The sequence below is a fragment of the Pseudopodoces humilis genome, chromosome 7 (genome assembly GCF_049639895.1).
Source record: "Pseudopodoces humilis isolate 2021_Gansu_Grassland_sample_001 chromosome 7, ASM4963989v1, whole genome shotgun sequence".
NCBI lineage: Eukaryota > Metazoa > Chordata > Aves > Passeriformes > Paridae > Pseudopodoces > Pseudopodoces humilis.
In genome coordinates this window covers 19237826-19261405 of record NC_142206.1, presented here as the reverse complement: position 1 = coordinate 19261405, position 23580 = coordinate 19237826, and the positions used below count along the sequence as shown (strand labels likewise).

Sequence of the window (23580 nt, the reverse complement as noted above, 5' to 3'; positions counted from 1 at the left end):
AAATCCTAAGTTTCTGTGTTTCTTGGACATGTTTCTACACATCTCTCACAGGCTACCATGAATAGCCTCGTGCTTCACTCAAGCATGACTACAGAGAAAGAAATCCTGAGTTTAAAGTTCAAAACTTACGCTTAACTAAAGAACATGCTGAAAGACACTTTCAGTTTATCAAGTTTTTTCCTGTTTAATCTTTTATGGATGTAACTGCAATACTGGCTTAGAGGAATCTGCTTTCTATGCCTTCAACATTTTAGGGACAAATGGAATAGAACATCACTGCATATGAGTCAGCAGCGTGCCCTGGCAGCCAAAAGGGCCAACTGTATCCTGAGGTGCAGGATTCAGCATCAAGCAGGAAGATAAATTACAGAAGTTTTATTTCTTAAGGAGTAGATGGTAGGAAAAAAAAAAACAACAAACCCAAAAGTCAAATATTCTGACATTGCAATTAGGGATTGAAGTGTGACACACAACTCAAGATTTGCCAACAATCAGAAAGACTAAAATACCTATTTTTATTTTTTTTTCCTTAATCATGCCTCCTGCAATGAGAAATGATATAAAGATAGTAAGTATCCTAAAGGCACACATTTCCAGCACATATTAATATACTCAATTTTAATGTTTTTTACAAAATTACTCAAGAAATATGTCTTTGTTATATTTCTTGCTTTGGTATGTAAAGAATAGGCTGTCAGAAGACACTTGAAAGAATAAAACACATTAGGCTAAATTTTTCATCGGTGAAAATTTTACTTTGAGGAAAATTTGCTTCTAAAGCAAGCATACCCCACTACCAATTACTCACTTTCTGGCAACTGACCCATTGTTTCTATCCTAAATCATCAAAAGGATACCGAATATTTAATTTGTATGGGCAGGCATTTGCTGTCTCACTTCTGTTGAAGCAATAGATGCTGCCAAAGGGTATATTTCCTCCAAATTAAGGAGATCTGACTGCTATCACACATCTGAATTCCACACATTTCCTTCACAGGCTGATGACTGACAAATTCTATCTGCTTCAAATAACAATGCTGGCAAAGCAGGCAGGTGTAAAGAAACTGCAATTCAAGCTTGTATTAGCCTTGCCCAGTTCTGAAGATCCAAAGATTTAACTTGGAGCAGGTGCCTTGCCTGCTGGGACAGCACAGTGGATGTGAGCACACACTCTGGTGAGACAGGACACACATCCATCCCACGCTCACATGCAGCAGCGCCTTCCAGTGGCTCCGAGGGCACAGGAAAAGCACTCGCAAGAAGGGATGGCAGCACATGCAGAACTGGCACAGAGAGCCATGCAGCCCTCACCTGCGGGAGCACCACCTAGGGATGCTGGGGAACACACAGCGCCACTGCAGCAACACACACACACAAGTGAAAAGCAGGAAATCAGATTGATGGTTGGCTTGAAAAATTCTCCTGGGCAGAGCAGATTCAGCAAATAATGAGAGCCTCTTGTACATTAAGGACAATATAGAAATTGGTCCTTTTTTTTTTTTTTCACAGTAATATGAAGTTGTCAAACAGCTTTGGAAAAATTGGAATTGAACCACTTCAAATTGAAAATAAATCCTTAGAAACCGATCTTTAATATGGTTTATCAATAAGAAACTCTTGGAAATAAGAAACTCTTGGACTCTACTGTCCATTCCTGTACAGTAAGCTGTATCTGGTAATCAAAAATCTCTCCCTACAGTCAGACTAATAATTTGTGAAATTTATGATATCAGAAGAAGCTTAAGAAGCAAACTCATTTAGCAAAAACTCTCACCTCAGTGTTAATTAAAGGTTATCTTGCAAGTAGTTGTTTACTTGTTGAGCTGCTGCCATAATTCCTACAAATCATTAGGAAAAAGCATTTGCACAAACCAGAATAAGACAAACTCCCATAATTCTATAGAAAATTTATATTCTCATGAGGTCCTGTAAACACAGTTATTTTGTAACATTTACATGCAATATGTGATTCCATATTTATATATAGGAAAGATGCCAATCTAATTCTGTTAAAGTTCAGGCCACTGCACTTGAGCCTCCAAGTTACATTTCAATATACACAGATGATGAAACACCTTCTACTTACATCTACATTCCATCCATGCAAAGAACAGCATTAATCAGCAACTATTCAGTGTGCAAAATTTGACCTTTCATACTGGGACCTCTATGAGAATACTGCTTGCACAATTAAGTTCTGTTTTTTATAATACTTATAGGAGGCTTTTAAGAAAGATTAGAACAAACTTTTTAGCAGGGCCTGTTGCAATAGGAGAAGGGGTGATAATTTTAAACTGAAAGCAGGTAGATTCAAACTAGATATAAGGAAGATTTTTACAGTGAGGGTGGTAAAAGACAGGACAGGTTGCCCAGAGAGGTAGAAGATCCCCCATCTCTGGAAACATTCAAGTCAGGGTGGGTGGGGCTCAGAAGACATCCCTGGTCATTGCAGGAGAAGCTGGACTAGACAACCTTTAAAGGTCCCTTCCAACTCAAATTATTCTATTATTCCCTTTAATATTTCATAAAGTTTTATTGAGGGTTTTTTTTACAGACGAGATTGACTTTTCTATGCAAACATGTACCATTGGTACTATGTGTTTAAATAAATGTGGTACTTTAGTCTTTTAGCTTTGCAGTACGAAACCTGGTTATTACAGAAGACTAAAATCATGGGTGTTTCACATTAATTCATAAATTAAATATTTTTAACTGTCCGTCTTCAGCTATTTACTCCTCTATACAGAAAAACAACCCTAAGTATATAATAGTTATCTAAGTTGTCAAAACAGGAAGCAATCTTCACTGAGTTTAATTTAAGGCCAGTCGCATTGGATTTTCTATATTGGCTTTCAAGGTCTCCAGAAACTTTGAAGCCAGTTCATCATCTACAACTCGACCATCACTCGAAAGAGTCACTGTCATGAGTTGATGCTGTTCAAGTTTCTCATTCCCTTCTTCATCTTCCACAATCTTGAGCTCTGCTCTTGCTCGGCCCACAGCGAGGATGCAGGCCTGAGGAGGGTTTATGACTGCTGTGAAATCACTGATGCCAAACATGCCCAGATTTGAGATACTAAATAAAACAGAAAAGAGTTTCAGTAACATCAGAAATTACATACTCCCAACAAGAAAGAATCTATATTTAACAACTACTATGATTAAATCCCCTTCAAGGCAAAACCCATTAAGTTAAAAATAGATCTGAACTGTTTTCAGTTGAGCACATTCAGACTCTCAAGGGTTTGGAATTTTCAAAATTAAAAATAATGCACCTTTTAGAAGGCCTATTTCTTTACAGCAATATATTCTTGCACTGCACACACTGAAGTCAGAACTGGAGAAAGCCAGCAAAGCAAGGTCTTGAAATATATTTTGCCTGTAGGTGTTCCAAGCCAAATGTGTTTTAGACTGGACCTCAAAACTGCGATTTACAATGGCGGCTGGTATCCACTAAGAGAATAAATTTGGGCATCTAGGTATCACTCAGGCACATGAAAAACATTTCTGTCCATGTCACCACCTGTGGAGTGGTATATTAGGCTTGGACTCTCCTGTGACAAGTTATCTATGGAGAAAGCTGGCACACCATCTCCTCCTTTCTGGTTATAGGTATGGCAAAGAGTGGAAAAATGATTAAATGGTGCAACCCAACCATCAAATGGCCACTGCCATGTTCACCACTACACCAGGTCCTCAGGTGTCACATCCACCTGCTTTTCGAACACTTCCAGGGATGGTGATTCAACCACTTCCCTGGACAACCTGCTGCAATGCTTGACAATCCATTTCATGAAAAATTCTTTCCTAATATCCAATCTAAACTTCCCCTGGTGCAACTTGAGGCCATTTCCTCTCCTGTGACTTACTACCTGGGAGAAGAGACCAAGCCACAGCTCACTACTACTACACTCCTTTCAGGCAGAAAGGGTGAAGGGTGATGTGGTCCCCCTCGAGCCTCCTTTTCTCCAGACTAAACAATCCCAGTTCCCTCAGCTGTTCCTCATAAGACTTGTGCTCCAGCGGACCCTTCTCTGGACACACTCCAGCACACCTCAACGTCTTTCTTGAGGGGATGGAACCAAAGCTGAAAAGGGCTCAAGGTGTGGCCTCACCAGTGCCAAGTACAGATGAAATGAACCTGTACCAAGGTAATTGTTTCTCCCTGAGACAAGACACTCAGTCTAGGTTTGACCCTCAGAATCATCACATGGAGTTTCATCCTAAACAGAGCAAGATTTCAGAAGCAATGCATTAAAAGACAGTGGAATAGCTGAGGATAAAATGGCTCTGAACCCATGCTGCATGTATTAAATGCTGCTAGTTTTACCTAAAAGATCCTCCCTGGTACTCTTCTGGTAACAGTTTTCCATCTCTGGCCTTCTTTGCTAGAGCCTAAAGAAAATCAAAGAAGAAAACCAGCAGAGAAAAGAAAGCAATTAGTGTGTTGTAATAGACTAATTCTTTTTATTTCAGTAAGATGTTTTAAGTACCACACAGACATTAAATCAGCAAAAGTCACCTGCTTTTGGATTTAGGGAAGCACCTCAGCAACACTGTTGCTCTGTCTGCAGTGATTTGGCAAAGAGACTAGGACTGCAATGATTTGACTTGGACTAGGACAATAAAACTTCGTTTTCATACCAATATTGGTTGTTCAATAAAAGCTGTTCTCTCACTTTACAAATACTGTTCCAGTTTTTACAATGGAACCACCATGCTCCCTGGTGGTTTTAGACTATCTAGCAAAATACTGATATACACACAGTATTCCTAAAATATTTGTTTAAAGAAACTGACATGTACCATTTCAGAACTTTCTACCAAATTGAATGAATGTATTTCTCCCAGCTAAACCATCAACTATTTTTTGAATGGTGCCTTTTAAGGCCACTCCTTCTGTGATCTCCATTTCATTTGTGAGACTTTCCTTTAAAATTCAACAGAAGAAATGTTCAAATACAGCCTAAGAAATTCACACTACGTTCCAAGACAAGATCACAGAGTTGTACAAAACTTTGAAAAATCATAATAAGCATGTCAAAGTTACAAGGATACTTTATTTTGAGCTTCATTTTAGGCTTTTTCTCATCTCTGAATAATTAGTCAAGGCAATAGCCATGGGAATAGCATTCACACAACGGGGTCAATATAAGCATGATGCATCTGTGCAATTGCATTATTTGAATGATGTAAATACAGTGCCAGGATGCACATGACCTGGAAAGAAGTAAAAATTATCATGCAGCAGAAAGGGATACATAAGCAATTACACAAAAAAGGAAGTGCCTGCTAAACTCCAGGGAGACTGACAGAGAAGCAGCTGCAGTTCCAGAGCCTCGCCCTTGTGCATGTCAGGTACATATTTATTTCAGTAATTCAGTGAAGAAATTGAAAAGCAAAATGATGTTGGTGTGGACATCTATGTCACACATATTCCACTTGAAAGGCAAGGGGAATGCTCACTATCGTGGCCCCACTGAAGTTAACACAAGCTGCATTTCCATCACAGAAACTGCAGGACATTGATTTGTGGTAAGAGAGGTTTGCAGTACCTCACACTATTACAGGTATTGGGTATGATAACAAAACCACAACATTGAACAATACTTTTCTTCTTCATTCTATCACTAACCCCACAACAATATCAGCTGACCTTCCTCCTCAAGTGGCTATTAGTGTAAGGAATTGTTTTCACAACACATTCTACATAAAGTAAGCAAAATGGACTGGTAAAAAAAATCTTAAAAACACCCATTTATGAATGCTTTGTGGTGTGACCCATCTTTTTCTGCTACAGCATTTTGGCTGTTCCCCTCTGTGACCACAGACTATTATGGTTTCTGTAGTTTCACACAAAAGGCAAGCATTTACAAAGTGCAGTGGTATCTAGTTTGGGGACAGTTTTATGCCCTAGGATCTTCTTCCATTGCATTCCTCAGATACTGTAGGCCTTTGATTAGCAGTCATTAAATGACAAGAAAAGGCCTGTGTTGGGACATTTCATCATTCATTCTACTTTGTCTGCCAAAACCCACTCCTTTATCTGGCAACAACTGCAACATATCACTCTGACTGGCACCTGGTCTATGCAAAATACTGCTCATTAGTCTGAGGAATTTAATGTTACATCCTTAATTGAACTGCATATTTAAAAAAATGCAGATGGAAATACATTCTATAATATAACTGCAAAGAGAGTAAAATAGCAGACATGAAAAATTTTCTGGGAACAGGAAAAAACACAACCTGAAATCTCAAACCTCAAGACTGGAAATAGTAATGAAACTAGCATTAAGTATCCTTCTCTTGAGAATTAAAGAAATACAATTATATTAAATCGAAAAAGTCTGTATAGTTTTATTTTTCAAGCAGTCTAGTCACCATTCAACTAAATAACATGATATTATTGTTGATTAAAAATGAAAAGAGTTGCAAAATTAGTAAGAATTTTGAAGTGTAAGTAATGCTGAAAATGCTTTAGATCCACTGCCTTTGTTATTACTGATGTGTATCTGGGTCACGCTACAATTTCTGCTACAGAAAACCATACAGCTGGTCTATTCCTCAGCCTGCTGCACATTTCAGACCCACCTTTGCAGAGGCAGCAATTTCCTTTATTCCCTTGGCAGCAACATCTTTTATGATTGGCGTAATGAGCCCTCGGTCCGTTGCCACGGCAATGGAGATGTCAATGGACTGCAGCCGCCTGCAGACTTCCCCATCCCATGTTACATTCACATCTGGCATTTGCTAAAACATAGACAATTAAAAAAAAGACAGCTGTTAGAAGAATAACAGTGCAATCAGATATTAAGAAAAAAAGGAAATTCCTTTAAGACACATATCTACATACAGGCATCCACCAAGTGAATTAGCTTGCACTGACTTTATTTACATTTACTTTGCAAAAAGCATCCAGAAACTAAGAATGGCAGGACAGACGGAAGTTTGTTTGGTGTTCCTAGGAAAAAAAAATCCAAATGATCCAAAAAATCCAATTCTTCACTGATACCATGTGATGATGGCCCAGCATGTAAAGCTTCAAAGCGGTGCAACGTCTCCCACAAAATAAATCACAGGATGCTGAATTGTAAAGCATGGAAACAGACATCCTACTGTACCCATGTGCTGTTTTTCACTGCATGATTTTCAAGCATGATTCTCAACAAATAAAATATGCTGCAGGTACACTCACTGTTATTCATATGTTCTCCTAAAATGCATCATATTTTTTTTGTGGGTGGGCTAACTTAAAATTGAGATGCTTACTGATAATTTCATTTAGTTTTTTTGAGTTTAATGAAATGAAGAAGGTATTCCAGAAAAAATGGGAGGGACACACTATCAAAAGTGACTCTACTGTCTATCTAAAGTAACAGCACTCCTAGGAAGAAGTAGTATGATGGTACTCCGAGTTCCTATTCTTCAACGCCAGAATGTATAGTGTAAATAAAAAATAAAAATAAAAGAGAAAACATAATAAAGTATTTAGTACTCTTCTTTGCAAACTAAATAAACTTCTAGAAGTCCCATGGTTTACACAGTTGTAAGATACCCTGAAGTGGGTACTGTGCAACTTTATATAAAGATATTTAAAAGAGATGGTAGGGATGGAATTTGTCACTTCAACAATGAAAGATTTCTTTTTAAAGGATGGTTGCTATAGGAGCTGTTGTTATGAAGCCCAAACACTTGAGGATATCAGCCTGGAAGTTTTAGTTCCTTCCTCCGTACTTCTCTCCCTCCTTGTCCCAGAAAGAAGAATGGCTCTACTGGGCTGTCACCTGGTGAGCCCACTGGCACATTCATAAAGTCCTGGCTATCAAATAGCAAGACAAAGCTGAAACACAGAACTCATAACTGGACTTGTGATATCATAAGTGAAGGAGAAATTTAGCATGTTCAAGAACCGATACAAGCAGTATCTTGAGGTGTGTGCCAAACAATCAAACTGTAAAGCCAGCTGTAGTCAGCTCTTTAAAGCTAGAACACGTTTTTCATTGTTCAGAAATAAAATAGTAGCAAAATATTCTCTGAAGAGTCCCCAGAAAAGAGTCAGCGAAACTGCCTTGAATTTAAACTTGAAGATGTATTTGCACCACCCGGCTTGAGGGGGGAGAGGTACAGGTGTGTGTTTTCTTTTTCAAAGCAATTGCCCACATCTTTTCCTGAAATGCTGACAAAGTAGATGAGACATGAGCTTGATCATGAACTTGTTTCCTGACATACTGAGTTAAATATGTTGGGGTTTTTTAATGTATTATTGTAATAGTCAAACAAATGCTAGCACAGATTTCTAACAAAGCAATAGGATAGAAGAATTTTATTGTTTACTTCCATATCAACACAATATTATTATCACCTCAAAAGCTAACAACCCCCTCAGAACACAAAACACAATCTCTTGCTCTCTGTCTCAATTCCTTCCACCCACTCTCTGGTGCAGAGAAGTCATCCAACACTCACAGCAGTTGACAGTAAATTTGGGTATCACTATTTCCTCACAAAGGTTTCATTAGGCCACTAAAAGAAGCTTCTTGTTACATACACATCTGACAAAAGTACAGCAGACGTATTTGGCTCCTCCTTTTGTCTTTGGTATTAACTTGCAGAGTTTTATTCCAGTGTAAATACGGCCTCAAATTTCTCTCAGGCACTTGCTTATGAAACTGCCCAGAATCCTGTCTATTTTCTGTCCAAACAGCAATTACACATTAAGCTATGCCTAAGCTATATTTCTTAAAACTATACATTAATATTTAGTACATGTTCAGCTAGAAGTCTGTTAAGTCTTTTCCAGTCCAGTGTTCTCTCAATTCCATACATCCATAGGAATACGAATAGTTCCCCAACTTAAATATAAATTCCTCTCTCAACTTGTAAATAGTTCAAATTATCCTCACAAATAAGAAAACCAGCTCTCTAATCCTTTCCAACATTTTTATATCATTGTGAGGTTATCCAGGCAATGAGAATTCCTAGCAATGAGCATAGTGGCTGCCAGAAGAATTTTATTTCAAAGTAAGTATCACTGAACGTGCTGTCAGAATACACCTGAGGTAATAACAAGATTGGTGTAAGACTTAGATAAATGTTTATAACTAAAAGAAATAACTAAGATTAGATTAATGATGTTGACAATAGCTTTAGTCTGCTGACAAAGCAACTACTGTGATTTGCAGATGTTAACTACAGTAAGTGGATCTTCACTAAGAAGTTTTCATTTTTACAGTTCACAGCATAGACAGTGAAGAGAATTTTACCTAGAAACATAAAAAACCTGACAATAAGCAATATGGAATTACCAGCTTTACTGTGATCCCATTCAGCTCTCCATATAGACTCACAAAATACTTTTCTTGTCTACTTGGCAGTTTACTATTAAAATCTATTTTTAAAGCAAATTATTTGCTTACCTTCAGAGTAACTGCTGTTGCCTTGATAATAAAATCATTTACAGATACTTTAATGTCATCTGCAAAAGGAATTAGAAGAATTAAAAAAAAGGATAACAGTCATTGTTCATATGATTTGCTGTATCAGCACTTGTCTGATGACAAGATTCCAGTGATTCAGCAGATTTACTTATTTGAAACATTAACAGAAAGACACTTATCTTCAAATTCCAATAATAAAAGCAAGAAAACATTTTTCCTCCTTGGGACAAAGGCATATGCATCAAGAAAAATCTCATGCAGAGACACTCAGGAGAGTGTCAGGAGACTGAAACTGGTAACTAAAATCAGGAGTGGCAGCAGAAGCAGGGATAATAGATACAAAGCAGATTAGGCCATAAGATTACCCTGAAATGCATGACATTTACGCAATATTAAACTCACCAGTCTCACAATTAAAAAAACTACATTATCCTTCCACCACCATCACTACTACAACAAAACTGATCAAGCAGCAAAACTGCTTAACTTTCAAATCTGGTTTATGGCATGTAACATACATACCTTTAGAAATATTTTTGCAAGGGAAAGTAATTTATAGATAATTATATCAAGTGAAACATTCTTAAGTCATCACAAATTTGGAGGAGAGAACCAAGTATCCACTTACCACATAAGTGGCCTGCAACATTTGCCAGGATTAGTAATCTATGTATAAGAAGAGAGACAGCATTCCAACAGAACATAATGGAACTTGCAATTACTATGCTGCACTGACAGAATGTCACATCAGACAAACCTATACCTTGGTCATCAAATATACACTGGTTTCTGTTTACATACTACATTCCTAACCCTTGACAAAAATGTCACTGTCCACTAGTAGAGCAGGAATACAGTTAAATGATCCACATCTGGTAATATTTTACCCTACATCACTGAAGTTTATAGTACTAGAAAATACCGTAGTTTTTATCAGAGGAAACATAAAAAAATCTACAAAGACAAGCTCTGCAATTCTATTTCATGAAAAGACATATGGCTTTTCACCTCTGCATTTAAAGGAAATATTCATTAAGAATTGAAAACAGCAGGAGAGGTGTGAAAAATTTCAAGTGAGTATTCCTAAGATCCTTTTTTGGTTCATTCCTTATGAACTGCTGCTATTTGAAGAAAATATCAGCATCAGAAAAAATGTCTTTGACATTCACTTGTGGATAAGACACCATTAGGAAAAATAACAGGTAGAAAAATGACCTGGGTACAGTTGCATTAAAAATTAGTCACTCAAAATTCCAGTGGAAGGAGAAGTAGCTCCTGTATCATCATCTAGGAAATATGAATATACCAGTCAAATTTAATTTTAGATCCCACAAACAGATAAACAAGCATGGGCTAGTCAGTAGTACAGAACAGTCTGCCTCTGTTTCTCAATCAGTATAGCAAAAAAAATGTAAACTAAAACTATTCTGCTGTTTTATTCTGAATGCAGAGCTCACATGGCTTAGGAAAGCTACCATTAGAACCTAGAAACTTTTAAACTATGAGAGAAATCATGAAGCTTTAGATGAAAACTTGAAGGGTCTTAGATCTAAAACTCAATTTTTCATTCTTGTAATGAGGTAATGAGGAAAAACATCTCAAAGCTGAACTATTGAGAACTACACAAATGGTACCAGAAAAAAAGAACTAATGGAACAACACTAAAGAAACCAAGTGAAATTTTTATGTTTATGTACTTTTCCCTTGTGCAGACAGCTATGTTCTCCCATGAATGTCTTCAGTCTTTGAACTAATCTGTGGTCTTTAAAAAAAAAAAAAGTATAGTAGGAGAAAAACCACCCTATTGTTTCTTCACTCTATAAAATAACAGGTTTTTTTTACCCAAGTCACAGACTTAGTACCAGTCTAGGAGGTGCATGTTTCCATCACCAAACAGAGCACCACTATTTGCTTATGCAGCCTGATCATTGCGGAAAATACGACTTCAGAGTGAAGTGTGATTTGGCAGAGTAACACCCCTGTCTTCCTGTATCCTGACAAGTTGTCCAATTCCATAGTTGCTGGGAACTACAGCTTGAGTCCAACATACAGAATACTGAAAAAAATTATTTGAATGCTACCTATATAAAATCTACACCTCCTGGGGAAGTTTATGCAAACAGGACAAATTATATGTTAGTATAACCACATTAGTATTACTACACGTTAATCAGACTACTAACCTTTGGCCAATTCTTTTCTTAATTTCAAAACAGCATCAATGGCACAGTCAGCAGCAGCATATGCATGAGGTATGGTGGTTTTAGACTCTGTTAATCTCTTAGCAATAACTCTTCGGATGTTGCTAGCTGGGATTTCTGTGAATGTGCCCTGAAAGAAATCATATCCTGCATATTAAATATCAAGACAGCAAACACATTTCCCTTTTGGCGAAAGGGCTCCAGCATTTATGCATTGTCATCAGTGACTCCTGCCCACATCAACTATCCCCTATCCAAAAGTGATGCATTCCAATTACTGAAATAAATATGACAAAGATCATTGAGTGTTCTAGTCTATTCCTATTAACTGGGACCAACACAACAGGTTTTACAGAATAATTCCATTTTATGGTATAGAATTAACTTTGTTTAAAAAAAAAAAAAAACCAAAATGCCCAAATATTGAGGCATTTCTTTTCAGCCAGAGAATAAAAGCACTATTCCATCTTCCAGGCTTGGCATATTACGCGGATTATGCTCTGCTCCATTTAAACCAGAAAATAACATTTCCTTGGTAAACTACTGCTTTTTCAATCCCTGTGTAAGTTCCTTAAGATAGGCTTTACTGCATCTTTTCTGTTATTCTTCTCTCTCTTCCCAGATATATCCAATATATAGATATTTTAATGGCAAACTTCTTCCTAGAAGCTGGTCAACTTGCAAGAAATCTCTTAAAATATTAGTGACTACAGAAAGAAACAAGATAAATGATTCTGTAAAACATTATTTTATATACTTAATCTTTAGCACATATCCCTTGAACATACAAGGTTTCACAGAATCCTTAGTACATATTCAATAGTACTCAACACACAATATATTGCAATATGTATGTTCTGGTGCAATCATAGAAATGTTTTACTCTGTAATGGATATAAGTTTGAGCTTTTGAGTTCTTTGTTTGGCTCTTTGTACACTGCAAAAAAAAAAAAAAATTCAACATTTTCTGAATATTATGAATTGTAGCTACATGGTAAAATTCAGCATGGTAAGATACATCAAATATAGTTCTAGAGCCAGAAAATGTTTTTCACAAAAGCTTTTCCATTTCTAATAATGTATATTTCAGCAAGGGCATTTACTCTTTAAAAAAATATTTTCTGGTATTTCTAACATTTCAATTTAACATAGAAACTTATTTAGGGTCTAGAGTTTTCACAACTACTCTCCAAGGCAACCACCAAGAAGCCTTTTCCTTCCTCACTTCTTGACAACCCATTAATGGACACTTAGATCTTGCAGGAAAGTAAACAAATCAAGTACAGTAAAAATAAATCATCATTCTAGTTTCTCCAAGGCCTGCAATATAAATTTTTTCATCATTTCACGCAGACCATCACCTCAAGGATTTCACAGTTTTAATTACATTGCCTCAGAATCAATGAAACATACTAAAAACTGCACATCACTGAGCTTGACATCTGGGTGGCCTTAGTTTCCTTCCTCTCTCCAGATCTAGAAATCTCAGAGCTACTGAAGCAACTATTGCACTATTCAGCTGTAGCAATGCTGAAATCTTAGCGGGAGTGTTACCAGTGCAGCAGGTTGTCCTGGCGTGGAAACTGGTGGAATTGCTGGCCTTGGATAAGAAGTCACAGCTGTTGCTTGTGAAGGAGAAGGCACTGCAGCAGGAGCTGGAGAAACCACAGGTTTCAATTCACTGGGTTTACCTTTCTGCTTCTCTTGCAGAAGTTTGAGAGCATCCCTGGTGATTAAACACAGTGAAATAGTGACAACAAAGAAACTATTTAACAATTACCTAAGCATTACTATTCCATCACTTATTCTATTCAATTAGCCGCTTCTGTACATTTGAATTTCTGTTGTCAAACCAAACATTAAGAAATAAATTATTATTGAACTATATTAATTTTGTGTTGCCTTTGTGGTATCTTTTTAGTAAATTCTCATTAACTTCCACAAATAAAAGGGTCTGAATATGCAGTAACAGAAAACATTTGTGTTAGAGAAGCATAACAATCATCACTAACTAAGCATGCAAAGCTATTTTTGAATTGCACCAACAATTCTTCTAAATAAAAGAGTACATTTATTCAGGCTATAAAGTCTCAAGTAAAAGCTGTTTCATCTGTTATATTTGTAATAATCTGAATTTAATGTAATTGTTTAGTGCTAAGTGAAAATTGAGTAATACATTTATCACTCATTTCTCTGCACCTTTCTGAGATAAACTTGCAGAGTCAGGCACAGACGTTATGCAGGCCCATACTTCCTAACACCACACTGGAGAAACAAAGCCAAGCATTTTTTACTGAAACAGCTACCACAGCTACAAAATTTTCCTGTTGTAGGCACAGTATGACAGACAGGAGAGACTCCCATCTCTAAGCCATGACATTGTGTCTGCTCCAGGTGCACTGCATTCATAAAGCAACAAGCTAAAGACCAGCACTGACAGGGCATGGACAGAAATAACTGCATTTCCACACCACTGACATGTGCAAGGTAAGTCAGTTGTAGATCTCCTCTCTCTGTTCTCCAGATCTGCTGACAAAAGCCTGTATCATATACCCCAGATAAATCTCTATCACTTCAGAAAGATGCAGCAGGTACACAAAAGTTCAATTCCACAAACTGGCAGAGGAAATTAAAATAAACTAAAAATCAGACTCCTTACAACCCTACCAAGGTTTTAAAACACAAGCCATGAGCACTTCAAGCTATCTAATTTCAGTAGATTACTGCTTGAGTGATTCTTGAGTGACAGCCAAGAGCTTGTTACTAAATTTTTATAGAAAGAACAAAATCTCAGGACATTATGCATTCCTAGTTCTTCCTAAAAAGTAGTACTTTAGAAACAAGAATTGAAAATTTAAAGCCTCTACATAGTGCCTTTTACCATTGCTGACTTGCTTCAATTTATTCTTACCTTCAACACATACTTCAACAAACAATATTGAAAAAAAAAAACCGAATGAGCTCAAGATAAAATTTTTCCTAATTAAAAGTTGTTACTTGTTTTCCCAAATTAACATGCTAGACAAAATTTGTTTTAAAATTAAGTGTTTAATATTTGACACAACTACTGTATCAGGGAAAAAAATTATATTTGATAGAATGAAAATAATTCCCTACCATGACAATTTGAGACATAAAAAGTGACTGCATAACATAACGCAAGCTTTTTGGTTAACATATTAGAAGCTACCAAAATTTTCTTAAGGGCTTTCACTTGGCAGTCATAGGAGAGACCATCTGGTTTTGGTGGGTTTTAGTGCACTAACTGGAAAATGTATTGCCAAAATTTAACTTATTTTTAGATTAAAATATTTGCTCAAGACTTTCTGAAACTCATTTGTATTGCACAAAATACATATATATAAACATCAGCGTTCACATATATTTGTTATACATACATATGAATAGAGATTCCCCCCCCAATAAATTCCAAATGATTTAACTGGTTAAAAAAACAGGAACTGCAATGTTATATTGTCATGGTTGCAACACTGCAAGCCTGAATATAAGTAGAGTCAGAGGAGACATCAAAGCAAATAACATTTAACAGGTTTAAGTACAAGTCAGGTAAATAGATATTTTATTATAACTGGAAAAGGAAGAGTTGGTCACATCTTTCCAACAACTCTAAATTTCTATCAACATGGGTCAGTAACAGAGAAAGAGAGGTAACAAACATGAAAAAGCAGCCTGCTTTGCAAAAAAGATATGAGAGTTTATTAAATATTTTTTAAACAAAAATATGCCTTACCAAACTGTTATTAGAAATATGCAGATTCTGGCAACTCTGTTACACTTCAGTTTACCACTACTACAGAAGTGCGTAGTCTTTTCACTTCATGTTAGCCAAAATCCAAAGAATGATGAAAGAAAACTGAGTACTTTGTGTTCAAAATACACTTTTCTTGATATAGACAAGTTAGGTTATATGGACACCTAAGAATCTCTGAGGATCCAATGGTGCAACAAGAGATGCATGGATTGACACAAGATTCCTGTGGTGGCAATTACTGTTACTAAATTGTTCCCAATTCCTTTCATATGTTTCATATTTCCCTTTCACATGTTTACAACCTATTTACTCAATTAATAGATTTCCTGGAAGAAGGAAAATGGTTAGCAGAGATTCAGAGCACATCAGAACTTCAGAGCACATCAGAAAAGACCACGTTGTCAGACTTACTGCATTATCATTATAGAAGGAACTCATTCCTCCCACATGGCAGCTAACAAATTGCACACAGCAGAGATCCCAGGGTCAGTTCATACTGAATACATGCACATGAATTTAATCTCCAGAAAAACAACATTCCATGTGTGTGCTGTGGGTTCTTTGCAAGCTGAAAATACCTGAGCAGCTCAGAGATCCCCACCAACATCTGGGAGCAAGACAGCCTCAGAAAAACATGGTTTCTCAGTAAGCAGCCTTTTCACGGTTGCATTTTTAAGTCCCTAACCACTGTGAAACAGAATGGGAAAAGGCAGTAGCAGCTGAAACAATCAGTTTTAATATAGCCCTCCCAAACAGTGTCTGAGCTGACAAGTAGAAACATGGTACAATCTCTGACAGAATTTGTGAGATTTTTCTAAGACATTTTTGAAGAAAATTATATTAAGTGATATAAGAGGATATCAATCAGAAATAACAAATAAAAAACCACTGCCACTCGGTAAAAAAAGTCACACACAAAACCAACAACAATAAAATTGGAAGGAAAAAGACAACAGTAATTCAACCTTGAACAAACACATATGAGAAATATAAATAAATAAAAGTATACAGATAAATAAAATAAAGTATTGGTTTATTAAGGGAGAGGGTCATGACAGAAATGCCAGTAGAGTGGAAGTTCCAACTGCTGTTGCAAGTATTACAGTTAATTGAATTTAAAGATAGAAAGTTGGGGGAAAGAATCTTCCTTGCTTACGTAACCCGCTATCTTTCTTGTAATCTGGTGAATGCAGCAAAGGAAATATTTCCCTGAATATCTGCTGCAGCTCTCTATAAAAATCTGCAAATTTCATTTCAAACTGAATATAAGAGCAGAGTCTGTAGGCATCTGAAAGATTAAGCCCATTTCAAAAGAATGGTTAGAAAGCCTCAGACATTCTTCATCTTAAATTGACATTTCATAGTCAAATCTTTTGTATGAAAAAAAGTTTTAAAAATAAATTATTTTTGCTAGATAATTCTCATAACTACAAAAAAATCTTTGCTAGATCTCCATGACAACTAGAAAATGTTGATTTGTTAGCTCAAAGTCCTAGAGGGTTTCCACCTGCCATAGCCTCGTTACACACCATAAATTACCATTACACTTACATAATTAAGAAAGAACTCTCTCTGATGATTTGCTGTTACATAGCATATTCTATCTATTCAATTCCTTATTACATCTCAACTCAGCCAAAGGTCATAAGAACAACAAAGCTTTGAAAAACTGTCTGCCACTTTTCTGGCTCCAGTTGCAGTACAGTGACCTGGTCCTGATTGTCTGAATAGAACTAAACTAACAGCAGCCAGCAAAGTCTGTGTAAGTGAATCATAGTTATTTGTCAAAAAGAATAATTTTACTGAGAACAAAAATATTTATTTCTGCCAAAATCCTCACTTCCAATGACATACATATTCGTGTGAAGAGAATGCATCATTTCAAGGCTAAATGCCCTGGATCTACCACATTTTTTACACTCAAATTTGTCACTCAAAGCCTTGAGTGCCCAACATTACATTGGAATACTCAAAAAGGTACATAAAACTACTAGATCATAACAAACCACAGCTTTGTAAATAAACATTCTTTAAATCATAGAGAAGACAAACAAAAGTGGGAGAAAAACAGAATTCTGGAATTCATTCCATTCATTGCTCCCCCCAGACTAAAAAAAATGGAAAAAAACAAAATCCTGATAGATTTTAGAACAGAACTGCAGCAAAAAAGCAAAAGATCTGAAGAAAATGAATGGAAGAAAACAGGCCACTGATATTTTATTTTGGCTCTGTATGCATCTTGGGAACTAAAATTCTTAAGATCCACAGTGGTAGCTAATAGTTGTTCTTAGGAGGCAACAGCCAACATTAGGCTGAGCTGCAAGAAATGTGACAGCAGTAGCACACAGCTAAGATGTGACTTAAAAAATACAAATAAATGTTTTGCGTTTGCCTAATTAAGGACTTCTGCAAATACTTCCTAATCCATTCTCCCTATCTTTTCAACAGATTTTTCAAAGTCAACTAAACCCATCCAGAGCAAAAAAATGGAACAAAGACAGCTTTTTTAATAAGCAAACTTTAACCTAATGGAGGTTGCTCTAGTATCAGAAGTTGTAGGTTTATCAAATTATCTACATACTCTTTAGTGAAGATTCCTCGAGGTCCAGTAGGTGTAACATTGCTTGGATCTAGTCCATGTGTCTCCAGAATGTTGCGAGCTGCAGGACTTAAGCGAACCCTGAAGAAATGAGGGGGAAAAAAAAATTTCAATAGTAATATTACCTTATTTCATTAATGTACATCATGAGAAACTATATTTCTCTCTGGTCAGCTACAAAGCACAGCACATTGGCGCAGAGTACCCAATGCATCTTAATGTGATTTGCTTTCTGAAATGAGAAGAAAATCCAACATTTTCTCTAAATGTTTTAGAATTCTTAGATGCAAAGGAACAACACACTCAAAAGAATAAATATCTGGTTTAAAGTATTTCCACAAAATCTCCTATCAACTATTTCCTAAAGGAGACTATATTTGCACCTCATTGAATTTTAAGAATGGTCCATTAAGCCCTTGCCAAAAAAACCCCATGTCCTAAATGACCATTTGGTTACAAACATGCTGATCTATCTCTCACAGTAGCAGTGAGACAGCACTTCTGACTTTGGTACTGCAAGGAAAGACATAATCCTTTCAAGGATCCTTTTGTGGACCATCCTCCTACTACAGGTAATGCCTGGGCAATGACCTCAGTTGTCTTCCACCTGCGTGAGAAAAGCCTAAATGCTGGCAGCATTTAGAACGCAGCAAACTAGATAGAAAAGATAATGAGGTTTGGGAAAAAAAAATAAGTGCAAATAAGGAGTAATACCTCCAAACAGGATATATCCTGGGACACAAAGTGATTATGGATTATTGTTACCTGACTAACACTCTAGAGCTGACCCCTCCTCCAAGATGTTTTCAATGCTTACAATACCAACAGATCCAAACCAAACTAAAAAAGAGCACATAAACTGACTAAATTTTTTTGCACTGTTATGAAAATATTAGAATAATTTTTTTCTAATATCAAAAATACAATATACCTTAGAGTGTGCCATTTCTTTATTTTTTCCTCCCTACATAAACAGAAAACAAGGCATAAGTACACCTAGTATCTGATGCATAAGCACTATTGTCCATCCTGTATTAACACAACTTCTTTCTAACTGTAAGCTTATAATCCTTCATAATTTAATTGCAGGACAGAATAAAATCATTATTTAAATTTAATTTTAATAATATGTTGTTTGAATTGACTTACCAGTCTTATGAGCAAAGAAATAGTCTAGGCCTGCAAGGTTTATCATCTCACATCAGACTGAAACACTCTCAAACTAACAGCCTTCTACTAGGTAAAAAGGGACAAAAAATATTTATTGGTTCAGTTTTAATGATCTGATGAAGAGCTCCATTTCATGACAAACATAGCAACTTACTGCAATTTCCCAGGTTGATGTTGCAGTTTAGGAGGAGCTGAAACTGAAGGAGCTGCAGGAGCTGAGGCAGGTGCAGGTGGAGCCACAGAAGATGGCTCAGCAGCATCAGCTGGTATTTCAACTTGCTTCCAGTCCTGTCCTTCCTCTACCAGAAGACCAATTAGTGAGCCCAAGCGAACATTTTTGCTTCCTTCTTCCACCTCAATTAAGAACATTAAGTTACATATTACACTGTCTGCTCTAATATGACTAAAACTGGTAGATCTTGAAGTTTCAGGCATATGAATGACAATTCATCAGTAAGATATATCCCATTTTATTGCTACTATTAATAAGAAATTTCAAGACTGAAATTAATTATAACTGCTATTATAAGAAGAGGAACATTAAATTATGCCACAAATCCCATACACCTAAAGTTAGCACTCAGAAATCAAAGCAACTCTTCATACACACAGCCTTTGCAGCTCAGAATGAGAATAGAAAAAAAAATTGTTACAATTTTGCTTAACTTTTCATCTCCTGGATTTTTGAGTCACTGCTACATTTCCATTACCCACAATAAAAAAAAAACAACTCTGCATAAACTTCAGAGAACCCCAGAATCTCAGATGTAGAAAGCTGAAATAAGTAGAAGGACTTGAGGGTTCTGGGATAAGAGGCTGGACACAAGCCAACAGTGTGGATTTACAGCCCAGAAAGGCAGTGCAGGAGTGTGCCAGAAGGGCGAGGGAGATGATTCTACTCCCTTTTTGTGAGATCCCACCTGGAGTGCTGTGTCCAGGTCTGAGGTCCTCTACAAGACATGTACCTGTTAAGAGTGGGTCCAGAGGAGGGCCACGAAGATGACCAGAGGGCTGAAGCACTTCTACAGACAGGCTGAGAGAGCTGGGGTTACTCAGCCTGGAGAAGAGGTGGCTTTGGAAAGACATTATAGAAGGCTTCCAGTATTCAAGAGGGTCTTATAAAAGGGAAGAAGAACATACATGTCTTTTTATACAGGCAGGACAAGGGGCAAGGGTTTTACAATCAAAGAGGGCAGTTTTAGGTGAGAAAGAAATGCTTTACTCAAAGGTGGTAAAGCACTGGAATACGTTGCCTATAAGAGCTGTGGATGCTCTATTCCTGGAAGCATTCAGGGCCAGGTTGGATGGGGCCATGTGCAACCTGATCTAGTGAATGGCACCCCTGGTATATAAGATGATCTTTAAGGGCCCTTACAACCCAAAACATTCAATGATTCTATGGCTCTATGCAGCTAAGAAGAGTCAAAAAAATCCTAGCTTTGCTGACAAACCAACAAAGCACAGGTGACCATGCCAGGGAGAAAAAATTTGAGATAAAGTGAACAGAGAAGTAAAATTCCCTTGGGACTTTTGCCACTGCAGAATAGTGCTTTAGTCACTAACAAATATATAATAAAGTAAATGTTGATTTCCTCCACTTGGAAGAAAAGGGGATGGAACTTATGCTGGCTCATTCTGCAGTGGAATTTTTATACAAAGTGGTTTCCATACCAATTCTCCTTTAGGTAGTGAATGAGAAAATGGTAACAGATACTAATGTTAGGGAAACCTGTAAAGTCCTGTCTGAACATCCAGGAGCCACTCTGGCAGTCACAGTACCACCACGTGAGCAGGGACCAAAGCTCCTTTGCAGTGGGTGGCTCCAGTGACCTCCAGGGTGCCTTGCCTGGCACCCTGCATGCCCTGCCCCACATTCAGACAGGGCTTCCTCACCAGATTGACTGGGTTTCCCATAGCAGAATCTCAGATCCCTAAAGCAATTCTAATTGTGGCCCAGTAACAAAAAAACAGCTCAAGCTGGTGCTTCTGAGGAAGGATCACAAACAAAGGAATCCCTGTGCTTTCATACCCTCAGTCTGTGCTGTGATAGTCTGGGGTCTTCCTGCTGAGCCCTTGGCTCCTGCTGTGTCCCAGTGTCCGGTCACCTAGCCAGAGCCACAGGTCCCTGTGCCCTTTACTGTGCAAAGGGTCAGCACCAGGTCAAAGCCCTTTTTCTGGTGCTCCCACCACATCCCTCACCCAGGGCAAAACCTGCAGCTCCCACTGCAGCTGCAAGACCAGTACCTGCTTTAAGTCTATTCCTCAACAATTAATTACAGTTCTTAAACAATCATTATCTTTTTTGTTCCAAATTGAACTGTATTTTAGGTGAAAAAAAAAAAAAAAAATCAGTGTTAAGCTAAGAAGAAACTCTATTGAAAGAATAATATTCATTCTGAAATTACCCTTCTAATATTTCATTCAGTTATTTAATCTTTTAATGCATTTGACACTAAATCAGATGTGATCATTAGAAGACCTATTCAGATAGAGAAGAAATATATATGCATGAGTTTCTATTTCGCTCTTAGCCTGCTCATCCTAAACCATACGTAGATTATACAGTTAAGAAAAAGCAAGAAAGGTTACAGAAGTTGAATTAATTTAACCTAATGAACCTCCTATCTTTAAATGCAAAACCCAAAGCATTAAGCAGACAGCATGCTCATTTGACTCAAGCTTTCCATACTGAACTCCATCAAGATGGTTCAGAATTGTAGCTGCCATCAAAAGGCACACCATTTTTCTCTCATTTCTTTTAGTAAGTGAATTAAATTCAGCCAGATGCTAACTCAGAGGCACAAAACATTCTTGAATTCCCATCAGCTACACCACATGTGAAACTTCTGTCCTTGGAAGGACAATCTTTCAATACGAAATCATCACCCCGTCCACAAACCTGGCACAGCTTGTTTTATAAACCTTCCACAAACATCTACTGAAGACCTAATACAGAGCAGAAATATCCACCAGATACTGCAGCAAGACAACCAAGGATCACATCTGAACTATGGAAAAAAGAAAAAAAACCATGAAAATTCCTGATCTTACAGCTCTCTTGTTATTTTAGTTGCTGAAACATCAGGTTTTTTTATACTTTTTAGGAGACTGGAATAAAAGCCATTCTGTACTCTAATTCTTATGCCCACCATTTCTAGATTCCAAGGATTAAAAGAATCCATTAAAAATTGGGTTTGCATAATGATCTGTTCATGTTACTCCAATAAAGCTCTCTCCCCTCCATTATTCTGAAAGACACTATAGTTATTTTCTACCTCTGACATCTTCTCAGGTTCAGCTCTTGGCACTGGATTGTTACTGGATGAGACGGATATAACTAAGGCTGAATGTCACTGCTCCATGACACTGATATCATGTAGCTGCTGGAAAGTCTGCCTTTGATCTATCAAAAAATGTGCCACAAGAGCAACACACAAAGAGAAATTTTGAAATTTACAATGCATTTGAAATACAAGACAGGAAACAAAAAACCCCACAACTTCTGAAATACTAATGTTACTCGTAGACATCATAAATTAGTATTAAAGAAACTTAGTAAATTTCAATTTTTTTTTTTTTAATATCTCTCTAAGATTAATTCTTTAATACTTTTGACAGAGAGAATCCCCATATCTCCCCCTCACATTATCTAAGAAAGTAGTGTCTGCAAATGCAGAATAGGTTGCACAAGATTTTTGTCAAGGCTATTAGGGGGAAACTGATTTTCAGAAACATTCAAAACTGAAGAAGAGAGATTTAAAAATAATGAAAGCATTTTAACGCAATTAAAAGAAGGAAAAATATTTAAAAACCTCTTTCTATATACACTCGTGCTTAAATGCAAGTTATCCTGCAGAAATTAAATACTAATGACAATTTTTGTAAACCCTGATAGAGTTCATTTACAGCTGAGCTCCATCTCACATCCTTTCTCCTCCCTATCCCAGCCTCTCGTCTATCTTGAGACTTTCACATTTGCAAAGGATGCTGCCTTTGCTTATTCAAAAAAGGAAGATACCAAACAGAACATCGCTTCTCAAATGCTGCCCCACAGGAAATTACTCTGCCTTTTCTATTTTTGCAAAGGATAACTGTGCAAATACATGCTGATGTAAGAAAATGCAACAGTAGCAGAGATAGGAAGTCTAATATACCAATCCAAAAAGCTTTTGTAATAGCAGCAGAAACACGTCTCACTGTCAGTAGGGTTGGATTTTCTCACAGCTCCAGGAACCAGTTTGTACCCGTGCCCATTCTGCTGTTTCCTAAGCAGCTGGACTGCAATTCTTATCAGTATGCCTAATTTGTATGATTATGTGATCCACACCTCACGGGGCAGATAGTCCCTAGATGAGACCTCCCTGATCAAATGACATGATATTTACTGTAAGTACACAT

General features: G+C 37.0%; 1 protein-coding gene across 2 annotated transcripts in view; it reads right to left on the bottom strand.

The window, feature by feature from the left end:
• Nucleotides 1-1573: 1573 nt before the first annotated feature.
• The window catches only part of PDHX (pyruvate dehydrogenase complex component X), a 33785-nt gene continuing 11778 nt past the window's right edge, over nt 1574-23580 (bottom strand). For both annotated transcript variants that reach the window (XM_005522389.3, XM_014252156.2), the window contains exons 4-11: nt 19337-19536; nt 17995-18093; nt 13196-13367; nt 11624-11771; nt 9420-9478; nt 6595-6753; nt 4331-4395; nt 1574-3076 (exon numbers count right to left, since the gene is read on the bottom strand). In XM_005522389.3, coding sequence (XP_005522446.2) covers nt 2812-3076; nt 4331-4395; nt 6595-6753; nt 9420-9478; nt 11624-11771; nt 13196-13367; nt 17995-18093; nt 19337-19536 — 1167 coding nt within the window. In that variant the 3' untranslated portion in view covers nt 1574-2811. The remainder of the gene's footprint in view (nt 3077-4330; nt 4396-6594; nt 6754-9419; nt 9479-11623; nt 11772-13195; nt 13368-17994; nt 18094-19336; nt 19537-23580) is intronic.